General features: G+C 41.4%; 1 protein-coding gene across 3 annotated transcripts; it reads right to left on the bottom strand.

The window, feature by feature from the left end:
• Positions 1-11,147: 11,147 nt before the first annotated feature.
• Positions 11,148-18,355, bottom strand: LOC121310176 (dnaJ homolog subfamily B member 1-like). Of its 3 annotated transcripts, none has more exons than XM_041243462.1 (3): positions 18,270-18,355; positions 13,305-13,894; positions 11,148-12,956 (listed from the first exon to the last, which is right to left on the bottom strand). In XM_041243462.1, exons 2-3 carry the CDS (start codon positions 13,818-13,820, stop codon positions 12,726-12,728), a joined length of 747 nt encoding a protein of 248 aa, XP_041099396.1. In that variant the 5' UTR covers positions 13,821-13,894; positions 18,270-18,355; the 3' UTR covers positions 11,148-12,725. The 3 variants fall into 3 exon arrangements, with proteins under 3 accessions (XP_041099396.1, XP_041099395.1, XP_041099393.1); XM_041243461.1 differs by lacking the exon at positions 18,270-18,355 and adding an exon at positions 16,616-18,213; XM_041243459.1 differs by lacking the exon at positions 18,270-18,355 and adding an exon at positions 15,662-16,581.
• Between the last annotated feature and the right edge of the window lie 330 nt (positions 18,356-18,685).

The following is an 18,685-nucleotide window of genomic DNA, read 5'->3' as shown; positions in this document are numbered from 1 at the left end:
TTATTTTCAATCAGCAAGCTGTTTTTCATACTGGTGTAGTTTCTTTAAAAATCATTTTAAGAGCAAGATACTGTGAATAACTGGATTTGTGGAAATGGGCATGGCATAGGTGCAACCGCCACTTAAATATCCAGTTCAGCGTGCTTTGGATGAACTTGAATGACGCATTTGTCATCACAACCTTCTGCCTACCACTCAGAACGTGTGTGAAATATTAACACATGGATGAACACCCCTCGATACACCTTCCAGCACCCTGTCTCAGCTTGCATTGAAGACATAGAGGCCTGGATGTCTGCCAATTTTCTTCAGCTGAACACTAACAAATCTGAACTCCTTCAAGTAGGATCTAAAACTCAACTTAACTATCTCAATATAGCTGCCCTGAACCTTGGAAACTCTGCTGCCTTCCCCCACAGTACAAAGCCTTGGTGTTACTGTCTATCATGTATTATGCATTTATCTGTATTTAAAGTATTATGGATTTTTTTCTTGTTACTGCATCTCGTAGAGTGCTTTGTGATGGTGGTCCACTATGAAAGGCACTATATTGATTGATTGTGGATTCTGTGCCACATGGTATCAGGGCTGTTATCACGGCAACGGTGGGCCAATACAAAAGTACAGGTCCTCCTGAAATAAAGTCTCTACGAATACACAGGCACCCCCTGTATATACAGGGACAGTACCCCAGAACATTAGGTCTACTGAATAGGGACACTACCCCAGAACATTAGGTCTAGTGATCGTTTCTCACAGCTTAATACAATTCCTTGTACAAATCCTATTTTGTGAAGAAAGTAATATTTTCCATTGCCCTGTGTGAAATTAAAGCATTCAGGAGAACTCAAACGTCTCTCTAAACCACAGAGCTGTCAAAGCTGTCCCACAATCACGGTCCATTTGAATCACTTTGCGCCTGCTAATCTTCGGTTTACACCTGATGACTTACAACAAAATAAATGTACAACAATTTATGCAGATGTTTCAAAGAGCGCTCTAGCAGTATAGGAAAGAGAACTCCACTCTCCACACTGCAGAGCGCTCTAGCAGTATAGGAAAGAGAACTCCACTCTCCACACTGCAGAGCGCTCTAGCAGTATAGGAAAGAGAACTCCACTCTCCACACTGCAGAGCGCTCTAGCAGTATAGGAAAGAGAACTCCACTCTCCACACTGCAGAGCGCTCTAGCAGTATAGGAAAGAGAACTCCACTCTCAACACTGCAGAGCGCTCTAGCAGTATAGGAAAGAGAACTCCACTCTCCACACTGCAGAGCGCTCTAGCAGTATAGGAAAGAGAACTCCACTCTCCACACTGCAGAGCGCTCTAGCAGTATAGGAAAGAGAACTCCACTCTCCACACTGCAGAGCGCTCTAGCAGTATAGGAAAGAGAACTCCACTCTCAACACTGCAGAGCGCTCTAGCAGTATAGGAAAGAGAACTCCACTCTCCACACTGCAGAGCGCTCTAGCAGTATAGGAAAGAGAACTCCACTCTCAACACTGCAGAGCGCTCTAGCAGTATAGGAAAGAGAACTCCACTCTCAGTACACTGCAGAGCGCTCTAGCAGTATAGGAAAGAGAACTCCACTCTCCACACTGCAGAGCTGCAGCAGAGCGCTCTAGCAGTATAGGAAAGAGAACTCCACTCTCCACACTGCAGAGCGCTCTAGCAGTATAGGAAAGAGAACTCCACTCTCCACACTGCAGAGCGCTCTAGCAGTATAGGAAAGAGAACTCCACTCTCCACACTGCAGAGCGCTCTAGCAGTATAGGAAAGAGAACTCCACTCTCCACACTGCAGAGCGCTCTAGCAGTACAGGAAAGAGAACTCCACTCTCCACACTGCAGAGCGCTCTAGCAGTATAGGAAAGAGAACTCCACTCTCCACACTGCAGAGCGCTCTAGCAGTATAGGAAAGAGAACTCCACTCTCAACACTGCAGAGCGCTCTAGCAGTATAGGAAAGAGAACTCCACTCTCAACACTGCAGAGCGCTCTAGCAGTATAGGAAAGAGAACTCCACTCTCCACACTGCAGAGCGCTCTAGCAGTATAGGAAAGAGAACTCCACTCTCCACACTGCAGAGCGCTCTAGCAAAGTATAGGAAAGAGAACTCCACTCTCAACACTGCAGAGCGCTCTAGCAGTATAGGAAAGAGAACTCCACTCTCCACACTGCAGAGCGCTCTAGCAGTATAGGAAAGAGAACTCCACTCTCAACACTGCAGAGCGCTCTAGCAGTATAGGAAAGAGAACTCCACTCTCCACACTGCAGAGCGCTCTAGCAGTACAGGAAAGAGAACTCCACTCTCAACACTGCAGAGCGCTCTAGCAGTATGGGAAAGAGAACTCCACTCTCCACACTGCAGAGCGCTCTAGCAGTATAGGAAAGAGAACTCCACTCTCAACACTGCAGAGCGCTCTAGCAGTATAGGAAAGAGAACTCCACTCTCCACACTGCAGAGCGCTCTAGCAGTATAGGAAAGAGAACTCCACTCTCCGCACTGCAGAGCGCTCTAGCAGTATGGGAAAGAGAACTCCACTCGCTCTAGTAGTACAATCTATCTATGCAACTATAAGACATAATATCTCCAACTTGTTTGAATACAATGATAGATAAATAATACCAGTTACAACCAGTCAAAGTACACTGGTAGCAAATGAATAGTCTGCAAAGAAGAACTTCTGCATACTGTATATTACAGGAGACCATTATCTATTCAGGGATGGGGAGTGAAGGAGTAAAACAGGCAACAGTTGTCCCAGCCTAAGTCACAGTCACATTTGTTGGAGGAATTGAGGTCACTGTAAATTACAATGTCAAAATATAAAAGAACCTGTTCATACAGATTTAAAAAGCAGCCAACTGCGGTTTGTTTTTTAATTTATTTTTTTGGCAGCTGGTACTTCCAAATAAAGAGTATCAAGCTCTAGGGCAGCGTTGTAAAGAAATGTTTACTGCATATGTTACACACCCAAAAACTGTATTGTCAAGCACGATCACTGAAGAGCTGCAACAAAGTCAAGGTTTCTTAAGGATCTCTATAATGAACTCGGAACGTGCATATCCAACTTTAATTTTTTCCAGAAACGGTTAGACATATGCAAGAGACTAGAACCAGTAGAAAAATCGACTGGCAGGAGACTTTTTGATGTTTTTTCTTTAATTTTATTTTTTTTATCTCCAGTGCAAATTCTACTGCCAGTAAGAAACTTTAAAAAAAAGATTACATCAGGGCTATGGAAGGAGAAATAAGTACATTTTATTAACACGAAGAAAGGCAAAGGGATGGTTATACAATCCACCTGACTGCCAGTAACACTCAAACCCGCGGTAACCTTAGTAGAATTAGCATGTGCATAACGACGCGCTACAGAGCGCCGGTGCACTGAAGTGCCGGTCTGCACACCTGTAGCCAGGTGTGGACGTGCCCAGGTAACTCTATACAGCAGTGACAGACAAGACAAGTCAACGGAATTGTACTGAAGTCGACGTACAAAGTGAGAAACATTCACCTATAAAATAGCTCAGATATCAGAATTACAGTTATATCTGATGCGGCTGTGCTTCTGTTTACACGGTATTAAACACGTCGGCACAAGACAGTCGCAAAAAGTGTCAAATATTTGACACTTGAGACTAGCAGTAACACAACACTGGCTAACACCATTGCCAGCCACACGGAAAACCATTATAAGATCTATAAATCAGGCCAAATAATATCAGCGATGAGTAACCGAGAAGTGTTTGTAGGCGAAGGTATTTTGCCGTTGTAAAGTAACCCAGCTAAACACACAGATTCGGATAATTCAGTAATTTATTTTCTGTTTACACGTCACCGGATAAATGAAGCGTCCTTTTTAAACGGATACTGTCTGCCTACATGCTGTCACGTGTATTATCAGGCGCCGTTACGAAGACAATAATAATATATAATTAATAAATGAGCTTACCAAACAAACCAGCGATCGCAACCAAGTGCTGCCAGCCGCCCTTCAGCAGCTCCCAGCGCAGCCCCGAGTCGTGTTCGCGCAGCTGTTGCCGAGCCTGGGTCCCATCAGTTCGGGCTGAGCCCCCAGTTCAACACGCAGCGGAGACGGGTGAGCCCGACCCACAGCACTCTCCAAAGACAAGCGGCAGGATCCACCCGGCAGGAGGGACCGCCACCCCTCCGAGCCAACCACAACATCCCGCTTGCAGCCAGCAGCCAGTGGAAAACGAGGACGCGCGAATAGCCGCTGATTGCCAACCGGCAATTACATAGATTTTCTTGGCGAATCACAAAACAAAGTGCAAATACGGGATAAAGGGTAACCAATTGTAGAAGCGTATCCAGGCAGACTTTTTGACAACCCCCCCCCCCCCTTCCATTAAAGTAGAGCACAGGTTTGTCTATCTATCCCCGTTTGCAAAAACCTTATATAAATAAATGTATAGCAGTTAACTAGCAAAATAATTGCTTCCACGATCTCAAATGTGTCGGTTTAAAATAAATGTATGTTGTAAGCATAATATTAAAAGTGGTTCCAGCTGACAAATACTTTCATAAACCTTACCGCCCGTGCATTTCCATTTGCTGTATGGATCTGAGATGTGCAGTTTTGAAAGAAACACATTATAAACACATCTCTCTCTGCACAGCTTGCTTTCCGACAGTCTTGCACTTCCTTGATCATATCACCTGCGAGTGAAGTTGTAACAGATTTCCTGGAAAGCGCCGGAAACAAACTTCTACCGAGTGCAGTAACAGCTGTTTTAAAATGAAAAATACATTGCCTGGGTTTCTTTAGAAACTGCACATGTGAGACTATATAAAGATTGGAAGCTCACGCCAGGTAAAACTGTTTGCAATATATATATATATATATATATATATATATATATATATATATATATATATATATATATATATATATATATATATATATATCAGTTTCTGACGTCGGAAAAACTGTTCTTTTGATAAGTCGACGATTCAGCGGATCGGATTGCCTATTAGGACATAACAATACTTTTATATATATATATATATATATATATATATATATATATATATATATATATATATATATATATATATATATATATATATAGCACCTTTCATAACAGATTATCACAAAGCACTGAACAAGGCAAATAAAAAAAGGAAAATTTTAACCTTCTTTTAAAAATCGAAAGCCAGGTGAATATTCTCAGGGAGCGAATTCCAGAGCCTGGGAGAGGGTGATTAGAAAAGGCTCTTCGACCCAGAAGGGAGAGAGTAGAGCTCAGTTAGAGGAGCGAAGATAATGACCCGGAGTGAACAGCTGCATCGGCTCACAGTGTAATCAGGGCCCAGTTCCTTACAAGTCAGAAGTACAACTAAACTTGATTCTCTGCTTCTGTGGGGAAATAAAGCATTTTCTGTTATGCTGAGATGTGGTTCAAAAGTTCATGCAATTTGGGTCCCACCGTGATAGCCTAACCACACAGCCAGCTGAAACCAGTTAAGAGAACAATAATAAAACAGGAAGCGTGAATAATGATCCCTATGAATGCATAGCTACAGAACTACCCAATTATAAGAGAACACAGTTTAGAATAGAATGGAGAACACACACATTAGGGTTATGATCGGGGAGTTGTTTTGTGGGTATTTAATATTCATCATATAATATCTCGTTTCCATGGACAGCCACAGAAACTGTCTCGCCCCGCTTTTGAAACCCAGCCATTGCATCATTCTGATCATTCCACTGTGTTACCTTGTGAACCAAAGCTAACTTTCGGTTTCTGTGAGAAGTTCAAAGGCTTAAAGGAAAGTGTTCATGCTTCAGAACATCGAAAGTGCCGCGACTGGCCTGAAAATGCAACGCTGTTGAATGAAACATTCTCTTTTTTCGTGCCAAAAGCTGCAATGCTACTGTGTTTTGAAATCGTTCTGCTCAAGTTATTGCAATAATTTGCATTTGATGGAATTCAAAATTAACGATAACAGCGGTTGTGTATGTTGTGTTACAAAAAGTTAGTCTTTAAGATGTGTTCTGGAACTTTGTCGGTAAAAGTGCTTACTTTATAAGATCTAATATGTCACAGAAACTAAGCAAATAGCAAAATAATAGCCAGGGCCGGCTTCAGCACCGGTGCCCCGACGCCAGACTGGCGCCCGCATACATACAGAAATAAAACTGGAAATACTAATGTACCAGCTATCCTACTCAAGCAGCCTTTAGGACTAGAAACGCTTCGTTTTGACTCAACTAAACTGTATGCGTGCAGCGCAGTGAAACGTGGCAAATTAAAGGCATCCTATAATTGGCACCTTTACTTTTAAACAATCAAGACTTTCATTTGACAATTATTTAAGAAGTTACTGAAGAGGGGAAGAGGAGAACGAAAAGCTGAACTCACGCCACCGGTAGTTTTTATTCTCTTGTTGAGCTGGTACAACTCTAAAAGGGAACTTGCTATTACTTATATATTACTAAAAATCATCAAGGTAGTCATCACTCTTCCAATGAACACTGCAAGCAATGAGCGTCTGTTTTCTGTTTTAAGCTTGGTTATCACCTGTTTACAAACTTCCATGACCAATCCACCTCTGAGTGATCTGCTTGTAATAATAATACTAATACTAATACTAATAATAAATAATAATAATAATAAATAATAATAATAATAATAATAATAATAATAATAATAATAATAATAATAATAATAATAATTTTCATGTTGTGGTTGATATCTTTGCAAAAATGAAGCCTGGAGGATGTCCACTGCTTTACAGTTTATTTGTGCAATGCCAGAGGATTTGAATGTTTTCCTTTAAGTTTGTTGCAGAATTGTACTATTGTGGAGAGGTGGGCTCTGAATGCATTCTTTGTTTATCTTTCCCTATTCTTGAGTGATTTTGATAATGTAATCTTCTGTTTCCACTGTTTTTCTATAGTTTTTGCCACACATCCATTATGTTAGTTTTAGCCACAGCATTAACCTCTGCAGGACTCAAAGGTATTATTATCTCTGTTTGTAGAGTTGCTTTTTTGCTTCAAAATCCACAATTTAATTTCCTAAGATAGCCAAGTGACTTGGAGTCCTTGCCATTGTTATAGCCAGAATGTATTTTCTTTATAATTTTGTTACTATATCTATCCTATTTCCTGTTTGCGGTTCTAATGCCTGTATCGAGCTTGGAGAATCTGTAAAAAATCACACCATCCTTTTCTTTAAATTCCTCTGTTTTGCCTATGGCCATAAGCATTGCCACACACTCTACAGTACATCCTGAAGAATGATCTGATAATCTTCCCCTTTTACATACTTCAAATGTATGTATACAGTGAGCATATCCTGTTTTCCCAGATTTAGGGTCTTTTGATCCATCTGTGTATATCTGTAACACCTCTTCCTTATTTTTTACCATATTCCTGTCCTTTTATCTTAGTTTCTATTTTAACTCCTTCCTTGTTAATTATCGTGGTTAACAGTTTACATGTTTTTGGTTTCTTAAACATTCATTTTGGCATCAATATTTTATCTATATTTTCCATTATTTTGATTTCCTCAATCTTAATCTCTTCGTCCAGTTTGTCATATGGAATGTGATGCTATTTCCCCCCATTTTTATAGTCATGATGCCACTTTGTTCCAATACCCCCCCCACCCCCCTCTCCCCCCTCACTGGATGCTCCTTACTAAAGGATTGAATCCTGTTCCAATATCTTATATTAAATAATGTTCTCCTTAATCCTAGTGGCATCTTTCCTGTCATTATTTGCAAAGCCTCAGTTGGTGATGATCTCATTGTTCCTGTACAATTCTGAATGCCTGTCCTTCAATTGCTTTTAAACTCTTACTTGCTGCCTCTATAACTTGCCTCTATAATCTACTACACTTCTTATTGTACCTTTGTATATCATTAGAGGACTCTTTTGATCTGCTCCTCGTCTTCCTTTACACTTATCTGTTATCATTTTTTTGAAATCTAAATAAACCCCCAAATATCTGGTCTCATCCACTTCTCTAATTAAATGTTGTCCATATTTTATAGTTATTTTCTTTTTTTCTTCTTTTCAGCTTGTCCTATTATGAGCAGTTAAACAGGGCTGGGTAATAATAGAAGGTAGGGATGACAGCCAATCACAGATGAGTCACAAGCTAGTTCCTGATATTAATCTTAAAGGTGTATTCACCAATTTCAAAACATTTTATTAACAGTGTATCATTTCTCCTTAACAGAACTTTAATTCCTTGTGCTGTTGATAATGTTGCTTGTAATATATATTGTATAGCAGATCCTGATGTTGATGCGAGATAGCCATCTGAAATGTGTTTGTATCAGATTGAAATGACGTCACATTAAAATTAGCTATACTATTTAATTATTCTTATTTAACTATGTATTATCAAAATATATGGTGCTGTGTGAGAAGCAAGCGGATTTCCACTAACTCCAGGTCAAAGCAGCCACTCCTGGGTAAGTGCTCTGACCTCTCATGGAAAGGATATTAGCTTGTATCACACGGCACTCTATGCAGTATCCTATACGTATTATCTTTACAGAGTTCTACTTCTTTCCACGCAACTTCAATACTGAAAACTGGACAAAACATTACGTTTATTATATAATAATCCTGGAACAATTCCAACACCACATCCAACTTTCACTGAAGTTCCAGTGTTATCCTGCGATGAAAGCAGTACAGTTTTAATACACAGACGTCACAAAGGCTCCCATTCACAGCAGACAAGACTACCAATTACTGATTACTGAGTTACTGATTCAGCTGGCACATAACTGACTTTAATTCAAATACAGTATTCGTTATAAACTAGAGGACACATCAAGTAGAGGCATGCACTTATATTCAAGCACAGGCAGATGGTAAAATTGCATTTAAAATTATGATTACAGTGTAAAGCATGCATGCCCCCAGGAGCTTGACAGCAGATACAACTGGGAGCTTGACAGCAGATATCGACGACCTGCAGGCCACTAGAGGACAAGGCCAGCCCGGCAGGCATCCACTTGAGCTCAGTGGCTGAGAATTGTGCCTCCCTTACCCACAGGAGCAGCAGAGCCCAGTTCAACCTCCAGCGAAGATCAGCAACATCACACAGCCAGGGTTCAAACCTGCAACCACCTGACTGCACAACACACACCCCCGTGCCTTCATTCAGGGGTCCCAAGAAACAAAAACAAATATCTAATGCACTACAATAATGGAAAACAAGGCAGGAACACACTCCCAAAAAGTGACACTGGGAAAAGGAAATGGAGGTGCTGTCTTTACACATTTTACCAGGTTCTGTTATCCAAAATATGGAAACGGATAGCCATGTGTTTCCTGGATACATAACCTCCATGGGGAGGAACGAATGGAAACAGAGCGTCTATATCCCATTTCGGAGCTGAAATAATTACCCAGCCCTCCTGGGTACTTATAGAATGAGACAGGCTGTAAAGCAATGACATGATCAGCATCCATTAATCAAAGTAGACAGTATTTGCTTTAGGTGCCAAGTGGGCTATAAAATACTTTTTCTTGCTTGTTGCATGTAATTTGTGTCTCGTGTGAGCTAGTTTTACATACCTTTCAACTCTAGAGGCCTGGGGTCAGATCTGAACAGCGAATTGAGTTTGAGGTCAGTGGTCAACCTAGCTCCTTGTGGACAATAGTGTTAGGCACGTCACTAAACAACCACAAACTTCAGCAGAGATGTGATTATCTGCTTGAGAGAGACCCAGGACTGAAGGTTCAGGTGTACTCTGTAGCTTGCTTGCTTGTCTGTCATCTTTTAGGAGTTTAAATTCAAAATTAAGGAAATCGAATGAACACATTGAAGTCTATTCAACCGATCTTAATGGGGGCAGAAAAACAACATCTCTATCAGGGTGCGCGAACCTCAATAATTACTTTTGAACTTTAAAAGTAAGTTAAATATCATGTGTGGTTCTAGTTATATTATTGTTTACATCAACTGAATACGCCATTGGAGTCATCATGTTTGAACATTCTTACAATATTTAAATTCTGAATCAGCTGAAAAACAAAAGTACATTTTCTACCATTTTACAGAAACAAAAAAAAAAAAAAAACACTTCACAGGAGTAAAACTCAGTGGCACTATGGAATGACCCATAAAGGAAGAAGAGGAATGCTCACCTGTGCTATAGAATGTGTCTTACTGACTTCTCATGCCATTTATGCATTGGCTTGCTTTGCATGGCAGCTGTTTGATACTGTCAGTTGTAAAGTCTGTTATGAGAGCTAACAAGAACATGGTTTTTCAAAAACATTAAGATGTTTTCTGTTTATTTGTGTCAGCATTAAATAAACTCCCCCTGTACCTGTTCCAGGTGACTGTAGCCAACAAAACAGTTCACTAAATTGAATTATTCTGTTAGCTACAGGCTCTCCTACTACTTTAGGAAAACCTCCCAAGAGAACAACCTTGTAGTGAAACATTGTAACTGTTCTGGCAAAAGGAACAAGAACTTTGCTTTTTGGCATGGATAGTGATTTCTTCTGATGCAGTACTATTTTATAATGAGATAACGCCTCAAACTTAAATTCAAATGTTTTTTTCCAATCATTCCAGAACTGCCTCGTTTTGTATTCCTATTTTCACAAGTGCATCGCTACAAAATGTGTTTATTTCATATATTGTTGCATGTACTACATGACAAGTAATACATATTTGTTGATTCATATTGTGTCCTGCGGTCAGCTTCGTCTTAGAGAACACTTTGCTTGTTTCCCCGATGGGTGTTCGCCAAGCCAGTGTTTCCCAACCCTGTTCCTGGCGGCACACCATGTCTGCTGTTTTTCGTTCCAACGCAGCACTCAACTGCTTAATTGAATCCTTCACTAAACTAATAAAGTGATTAACTGGCCATTTTCCTGTTATTCAAGTTTTTATTTTGTCGATACTGTTTAATTAAGCAATTGAGCGCTGCTGCATTGGAACGAAAACCAGTCGCCAGAAACAGGGCTGGGAAACACTGCTCTAAGCCAGGCACTACTCTATTGTAAAATTAAACAGGTGTTTTACCACTTTAAAAAGACTGGAGAAAAGACTATGAAAACATGGCCCATAATGGTTTACCACACCAAGTGTTACATCATGCTTTAAACGACTATGAAATATAGAAACTAGAACAGTGACATTAACAAAAGTTTTATTTAACACCCCTCTTGAAAACAGCAACCAATAATACAACATAACATTTTTTTTTTTGGCACAGTTAAAAATAAATTCTTATTTGAAGAAAATTCCAAGTGTTCTCTTGACATACAGTTCCATTTTCATGTTTTATTGAGACTCAGGTTCATTCTACATGTCAAATTCAAAACACGTGAGAAAGTACATAAATTCAGTAACATTTATTTTGTTTATTGAACATATTCCAAGCGTTCCCATATGAAAATGTGAATATACACCATTTACAATTCAAATATAATTGGAATGTCTTTTTTTGGTCCTATAAATGAATAATATTGTGGAATACAAGCTTTAAACTTATTTTTACACACAAATCCTTGATATACCAGTATTTATATTTAGAATATATTTTATATCAAAAGTGGCTAAAACAATTATGTTCACAAATAGTGCCATCATACAAGTTATTTTTATTAAGGCTGTTAATCTACACTTAGTCATTTAGCAGATGCGTTTAGACCAGGTGAACTATGAATCAACAACTGCTGCAGAGTTGCAATAGGATCTCTGCTTTACAGCTCATCCGAAGGACAGAGCACAGGCAGGTTAAGTGACTTGCTCAGGGCACACACAGCGAGCCAGGATTTGAACCTGGGACCGCCTCGTATTAAGCCCTTTTCTTGAACCGCTGTTGGCGTTTGGTTTCAAACACAGACTGTTAGACTAGTGCTAACGATGTCTGTGAAACTAGTCATTTGACAATTTAAACAATGCTCACAAAATATAATTTATTTTTAAACACAAAAGGGGTCAATTACAACGTACCAAATTTAGTCCACTTGATGGATTAAGCAGGTTTAGTCCGCTTGTGTTGTTTTTCAGATCGGTTTTCAACACATAACCTTTCTTTTTCATATGGAAGCTCCCTAGTTTTGGAATGAACATACTGTACACAGGAAGTAGGTATTTAAAAAAAAAAAAAAAAGAGGTTCAGATTCAAGTCTTAAAGCTTAATCTAATACTGAACAGAGTGAATTAAAAAAAAAAAAAACACATTTTGGCCAAATAAAAAAACAATTTTTAAAATGCATTCTTTATAACTTGAGGTAAACCTTTACAAAAAAAAAAAACAAAACATTAAAGACGCAGTAAAAGGCTTTGAAAATGTCCTTAAACCAAGTCATTTTGAGATGAGAATTAAGGTAACTGAACCAAAAGTGTAAGTTCTTAAGTAACAGACTTCAATGAGCTTGTTTTTCATGTCAGTCTGTAAAACAGGCTGTATTTATGTTCCATATAGAACCAACATTCAAACCGGCTCTCGGGTACAAGAGCCAACTTGGTTAGCCCATTAACAGATATTAAATGAGGTCTAACCAAACACAGAAGACAAAAAACATCAAATCTGACATTTATAGTATGAAAGAAATAATAAAGTAGCAATTTCAATTACCTCCAATAAAATAAAACACAACACCTCATGAAATCACCATTTACATGTTCCCTGTTCGTTTTGGCCTTGTGCATCTGCAAGTGTTTTGAAAGGAATATGGACACAGTCTCTGAAGAACGCAGGTCTAAGCTGGAAGCAACTGTCCTAGTGTGTCCTTTGTGCTCTGTGGTAACCTGTCAGGAAATTTCACCTCGAAAACCAGCACCATGTCCCCCCGCTTGTCTGGGTTTTTGGGGTGGGGGAGCCCCTCGCCTGGGACTCGCCACTTCATCCCAGGCTTGATGACATCCTTAAAGGAGACTGGAATTATCCGGCCGTCCAGCATAGGTGCATTAACAGTGCATCCGCAGAGAGCCTGGGGAGAGAGGGGAGTGAAGAGTTAGTCATGGCTCAGTCCATACACTTGCACAGTGCAGGTTGTTAATGGATTAAAGTTTGAATACCAGCCAAGTGTAAAGAAGTTTGCTTAAACATGTAGCCATTGTAAACAAATATGCAACTACAGACATTTGTCTTCATGTTTCCACAGTGTACAGTATGGGTGTTACCCTCCATGTTCCCAGTGTACACTATAGGTGTTAGCCTTAGTGTTCCCATCGTGTACAATGTAGACAATTAAATGTGTTTCTATCAAAACTGAGCCTGCATTGCAACTTTTAGTACATGTCTACCCGATTCAAGCACTTCCACCCTCCATCCCTACCTCTCGGAGCGTGACTTTAGCTGGGTAGAGGATATCAGAACCATCTCTTTTGAAAACTGGATGAGGCTTGTCTTTCACCACGAAGATAATATCAGCCGGGATATTACTGGGTGTCTCGTCTCCCTCTCTGGGGAAAGTGATCTTGGTCCCTTCCTTCCAGCCTTTCTTGATCTCAATAGTCAGAATCTTGTCTTCTGTCCTGGTGCTCCTGCCATCCGGGTTGAGTCTCTTGTGCGAGATCTTCATCTTTTTGGTGCACCCACTGTAAATCTCATCCAGGGATACCATGAGGTCACGAACCACTGCAGGGTCTTGCTTTTTCGTGAGTCCATCGTGGTGCATCTGGCCTGCGTTTCTGGAAAACCCCCTTGGGAAGCCCCCCATGCCTCCCATGCCCCCAATCCCCCCCATCCCAAACCCTCCAAATGGGTCTTCCATATCAACGTCCTCCCCTCCATTGCTTCGTGAGAAGAAGGAGTCAAATGGGTTTTGCCCCCCAAAGAATTCTGCAAACATGGCGTGAGGGTCTCCATGGAACGTGTAGCTGCTTGAGCCAGTGGGACCACCTCCTCCTGGGTTTCCTTTCAGACCTGCAAGAGACACACAAAATATCAGACCTTCATCCACGACTTCAAAAACACCAAGACTCTGGTAGGAAATAATGCAATCATCTTGTTGACTATCATTTTCTCATTTGGTCATTACTGTACATCCTGGGGATGTTAAGCACCTGCCATCTTAGAAACTGAACTCGGGTACACCAGGGTGTAGCTGTTAACCTGCCCCTTGCAATATTCTGCCCCTAGTGGATATAAGAAATACCTTTGCTCTACGAGCAAAGTTTTACTCTTGGAGCAAATGTGATATTTCTTACAGCACCATGTGATGGCTGAAACAGAAAAGTGAATCTAAAGACGATTACATTACCCATACCAAGTCGCTCTTTAATTGAAGACCAAAAACATACTAAATGTTACAATTATTATATAATTATTATTATATAAACACACACCAATATATATATTATACACACACACATACATATACACACACACACTAGTATTTTCTAAATTATTTGAATTTTGCTTTAAAATATTTATGCCTGTAAAGTACAAAAGAAACAGTTAAGACAATGCTTCCAAGGACTACAGTGTACTGTGCGACATGGAAAAAATGGCATTTTTGAAATGGTAAGAACCATTCATGAATTCTAATACCAAATGTATAAAGCAGGAAAATACAAACATTTCAGTGTGCAAACTGTTCCCTTTAACAGTCAGACACCCACAGGCTGGCCTTGTCAAGCTTGTTCTGCATCTCAGAGTGAAGCTCACACTGTTGAAAACCCCTGTTGCATAATCCTGTTACACTAACAAGCCTCCAACAACTATGCACTGCTAGAAACATCCAGCAAGCAGAGAGACTGCCCAGTCAGCTCCACCAATTAACAGGAGAGACAGGCTCAGATATTTTAGGAGTGGCAGTATTGTTTGAACTACCGAAGCGCAGCTCCATTCCGAATTTCAGCACCACACTACTGGACTGGAATATAAACAGACACATTGGAAACTAGTCCTGGTAAGCATGCTATCCCCCTGAGATATTCCCACGCTTGTGGTATGAAAACTCCATGCATCCAGCTGTACCAAGGTAGGTACACCCTCCCTCCCAACGAGAGTGCAGGATTTACAAGATCCTCCTGGGTTTGCGTTCATTTAATGTTTGCCGAGTGTACAGGAGTGAGCCCGATTGCGCCTGTCTGTAGGGCGGCTGCAAACCTCAATGTGCACGGGCATGCTTTAACCTGGAACTACACTGGCTTCGAGTGTGCTTTTCAAGTTTGAGGGTGTAGCACTGCAACACACTCGTAATATTACACCTGTCCCATAACCCTGATCAGCTGTGGACTACAATTCCTGGCTGATGCCACAAAAGTACAAAACGTCCCGACACCCGGTCACTACTGTCGAGTAGCAACTAGGTCTAGTAGAAGTGCCGGTATGAGCCACAGTAATACAGTCCTATTATTATTAGTCATGCCCAACAGTAAAACTGAAAGAAAAAAAAAAAAAGCACACCACCCACACTGATAACATATAAAATGTAAAGCTTACCCAACTAGTACTTTCGAGAACACGGGCTTAAGGGAACAACCTTTAAATTATAAAAAAATATACCTCCTTTTCACATTAGCGAAACATACACTAGACAGCAATTGATTGCACATACCAAAATCTGACAACGCACCACTTTCTAACGTTGCACGCGTCACAGGCGGGTACCGCTTTCTAACACTGCACCGGTGTACCCCAGCGACATCTGACTGCCGTTTTAAACAGATGAATGGAGTACTTTACCATCCTCTCCGTACTTGTCGTACACCTCGCGTTTCTTGGGGTCGCTCAGGACGTCGTAGGCCTCGGCGATTTCTTTAAACTTCTCCTCGGCGTCTGCGGACTTGTTCTTATCCGGGTGGTACCGAAGAGCCTGTTTCCGATAAGCTTTCTTAATCTCGTCGTCCGAGGAGCCTTTCGGGATCCCCAACACTTTGTAATAATCCTTCCCCATGACAGAGGCAGGCGGGTAAACACACACCGACCGACTCGATCAAACTCCCACGAAAACAGAGGCAGAGGCGGCTTGACTTCACGCTAGCTCGGCCGCCGCGGCTCTCCGCGCAGAGATATCAACACGCTGCGCTGGTACGGGTTTATGAAAGGACGGCACTCCTCTGTCCCTTGGTCCCTCTGTGTCTCTGTGTCTCTGTGTCTCTTTATCAGAGGGGACAGAAACTGCCAGAATCTTCCACCGCCATCGAGACGCTTCCGCACTCCGGACGCGCCGCCCAGCAACGTGACGCACGCACGCACGCACGCCCCGTGACAACGCCACGTTCAACTGGATTTAATTTAATTATTTAGCAGCCCCTAAATAAAACCCCCACCCGAGCCATGGCTGAAATCCAGGACAGAGCTGCTAGTTTGAAATTCAACTGCTTTCCAATGTTTTTATTTTTTCTCTCTCTTTAGTACAAAGTAAATGTAACTGCATTAGCGGGGCTGTTGCTACGGCAACGGGACACATACAGTACAATATAAACACACAAGACACATCGTGACAGCGTCTCTATCGTGTCAGCAGCACACATTCTTCCATGATATATCGTAATCTCACAATTAAAAAAACACATGATGGCTGCATTTGACAAGGGTTAAATATATCTGCCAACGACGTCATCGGTTTGAACGAAATGCAATTTAATTGTTCCTGTCGTCCAATGAGATCGAGTCCTACAAATCGAATGGGAATACCTCGTGTTGATTGGTCGTCACGATGGTCCTGCGCTTTCTCATTGGGGCGTTACTGCTTTAACCCGATCGCTGATTGGCTTGAAGGTGACAGAATCTCCGATCGCGGATTGGTTATCCTCTGATTGGCTTTCGGGGGGGAGAGGTCAGGAGGACTGGCGTTTGAGTCCAAACTGTCACAGCGAGGATGAAGCACTACGAGGTGAGCGAAAAAACAGCAGCTTTCATTTCAATAAGTTCGTTTTATTTGTATCTTAATGTTGCATTACAGGGGTTCGTTAGCATGACATGCGGTTGATTTAATTCATGCGGATGTAATGGCTGCTATGTGCCTGGTCGTGTGAGGGTTAAGATAAACCTCGCTGGGGCCGAACGGGGACAATAATAATAATATCAATTAAATGCAAACATGTTAATAGGTATTTGTTTTATTAATGTGAGCATGTGGTTGAGAAGGAGAGAAATACGATATGCATTCATACAAAACACACGCCGAGTTCGTACCTGCAGCACGGAAGCGCGGTACAGTAACCCTGCGTCTGAGTTGCCTGATGCAGGCTGCGGTGTAACTGTGTAAAGACTGTCCTGCGGCTGCTGCCAGACTTTTTAAGGTACCCGTTTCAAACTGCTGCAGAAACTTGGAAAACGACGCCTTTCTGTCCCAGATTCATTTTGTACAGTGAAACCTGCCAACAGACTTGGGGATTAATTGTGGGGTGGACTTAATATTGAGGATCTGTTAGCACGGGCAGTGGAAATGGGAACGTGTAGCCTTTGCACATAGGTGCCTGTTAGTTTAGTTTATTTGGCAGACGCTTTTGTCCAGGGGTTTCACTTTTAAATGGAATATCTACTCACACACACAGTGGCGGAGGTATAGTGGGTGCAGCCGGGACAACTGCACAGGGGCCCACTCACCAGGCTATACAGACCTGCGCTCCATTAACACTGATATAAATATCTAACCTTCTGAAATCCACACCAGATACCCTGTCATCACAACAGTGTGTCACTCGTTCTCAATCCCCGTCTTAATAAGGAAACGGGGCATTGTTTGTAGTGGTGCTGGATTGGACAAAAAAACCTGAAACACCTGCCAGAAGAGCGTCAGTTCTTCCCGCCTGTAATACGATTAGGGAAGTCAGGGGTAAAAATCTGCAGCACAGTCTGTTTTATAGTCATTGTGAAATAGCAGTAATTAGCGTTTGATACAGATGCACTTACCAAGACTATCTAAATCAGTCAGATCTCCCATTTTGTATATTACATAATACATGTCAGGGATTTCACTTTAATTTCATTCTAAAAATAGCATTGTTAAAAAACGTACGTAGCTAATGCACGTTAGAATTGTTTCAAATAATTTCAACTAGACAGTAGTTTCGGCTCAGTGATTCAAACAAATGCTGTTATCAGTTTAACGTGCAGCCTAAAGCCTTTCATACAAGAGCACTAATAAAGCAGGGGAAAGGTCTTGCAATGCAACCTGTTCCATGTAATGGTCTTGCACAATAAAGTGGAGTGATAGCCAAGGCTTTACAGCTCTCTTGGTACTTGAAACAGTACCCCCGCCACCTGTCTTTATCATTCATTTAACAACAGCATTCTGTAACTGTTACTGTACTACCAAGCAAACCTGAAATAGTTTTATACTTACTGTAAAGTTGATGCGGTGCAAGACTTGGAGAGGAGGAGATGGCTCCTCATATAGAGTGGTGAGGGGATGGAAAGGGTTACCTAGTCACACCGACTTCTTGAGAAGAAGTTGTGTCTGTCACACTCCCCTCCTTTGTTGCTGAAGGAGACTCTTCTTCACACAGAGAGTGGTGAGGGGATGGAATGGGTTACCTAGTCATGTTGCTGAAGGAGACTCTTCTTCACACAGAGAGTGGTGAGGGGATGGAATGGGTTACCTAGTCATGTTGTTGAAGGAGACTCTTCTTCACACAGAGAGTGGTGAGGGGATGGAATGGGTTACCTAGTCATGTTGCTGAAGGAGACTCTTCTTCACACAGAGAGTGGTGAGGGGATGGAATGGGTTACCTAGTCATGTTGCTGAAGGAGACTCTTCTT

Source organism: Polyodon spathula, unplaced genomic scaffold, assembly GCF_017654505.1.
Source record: "Polyodon spathula isolate WHYD16114869_AA unplaced genomic scaffold, ASM1765450v1 scaffolds_1795, whole genome shotgun sequence".
NCBI lineage: Eukaryota > Metazoa > Chordata > Actinopteri > Acipenseriformes > Polyodontidae > Polyodon > Polyodon spathula.
The sequence above is the reverse complement of the archived record's forward strand: the minus strand, read 5'-3'. Positions and strand labels throughout refer to the sequence as shown.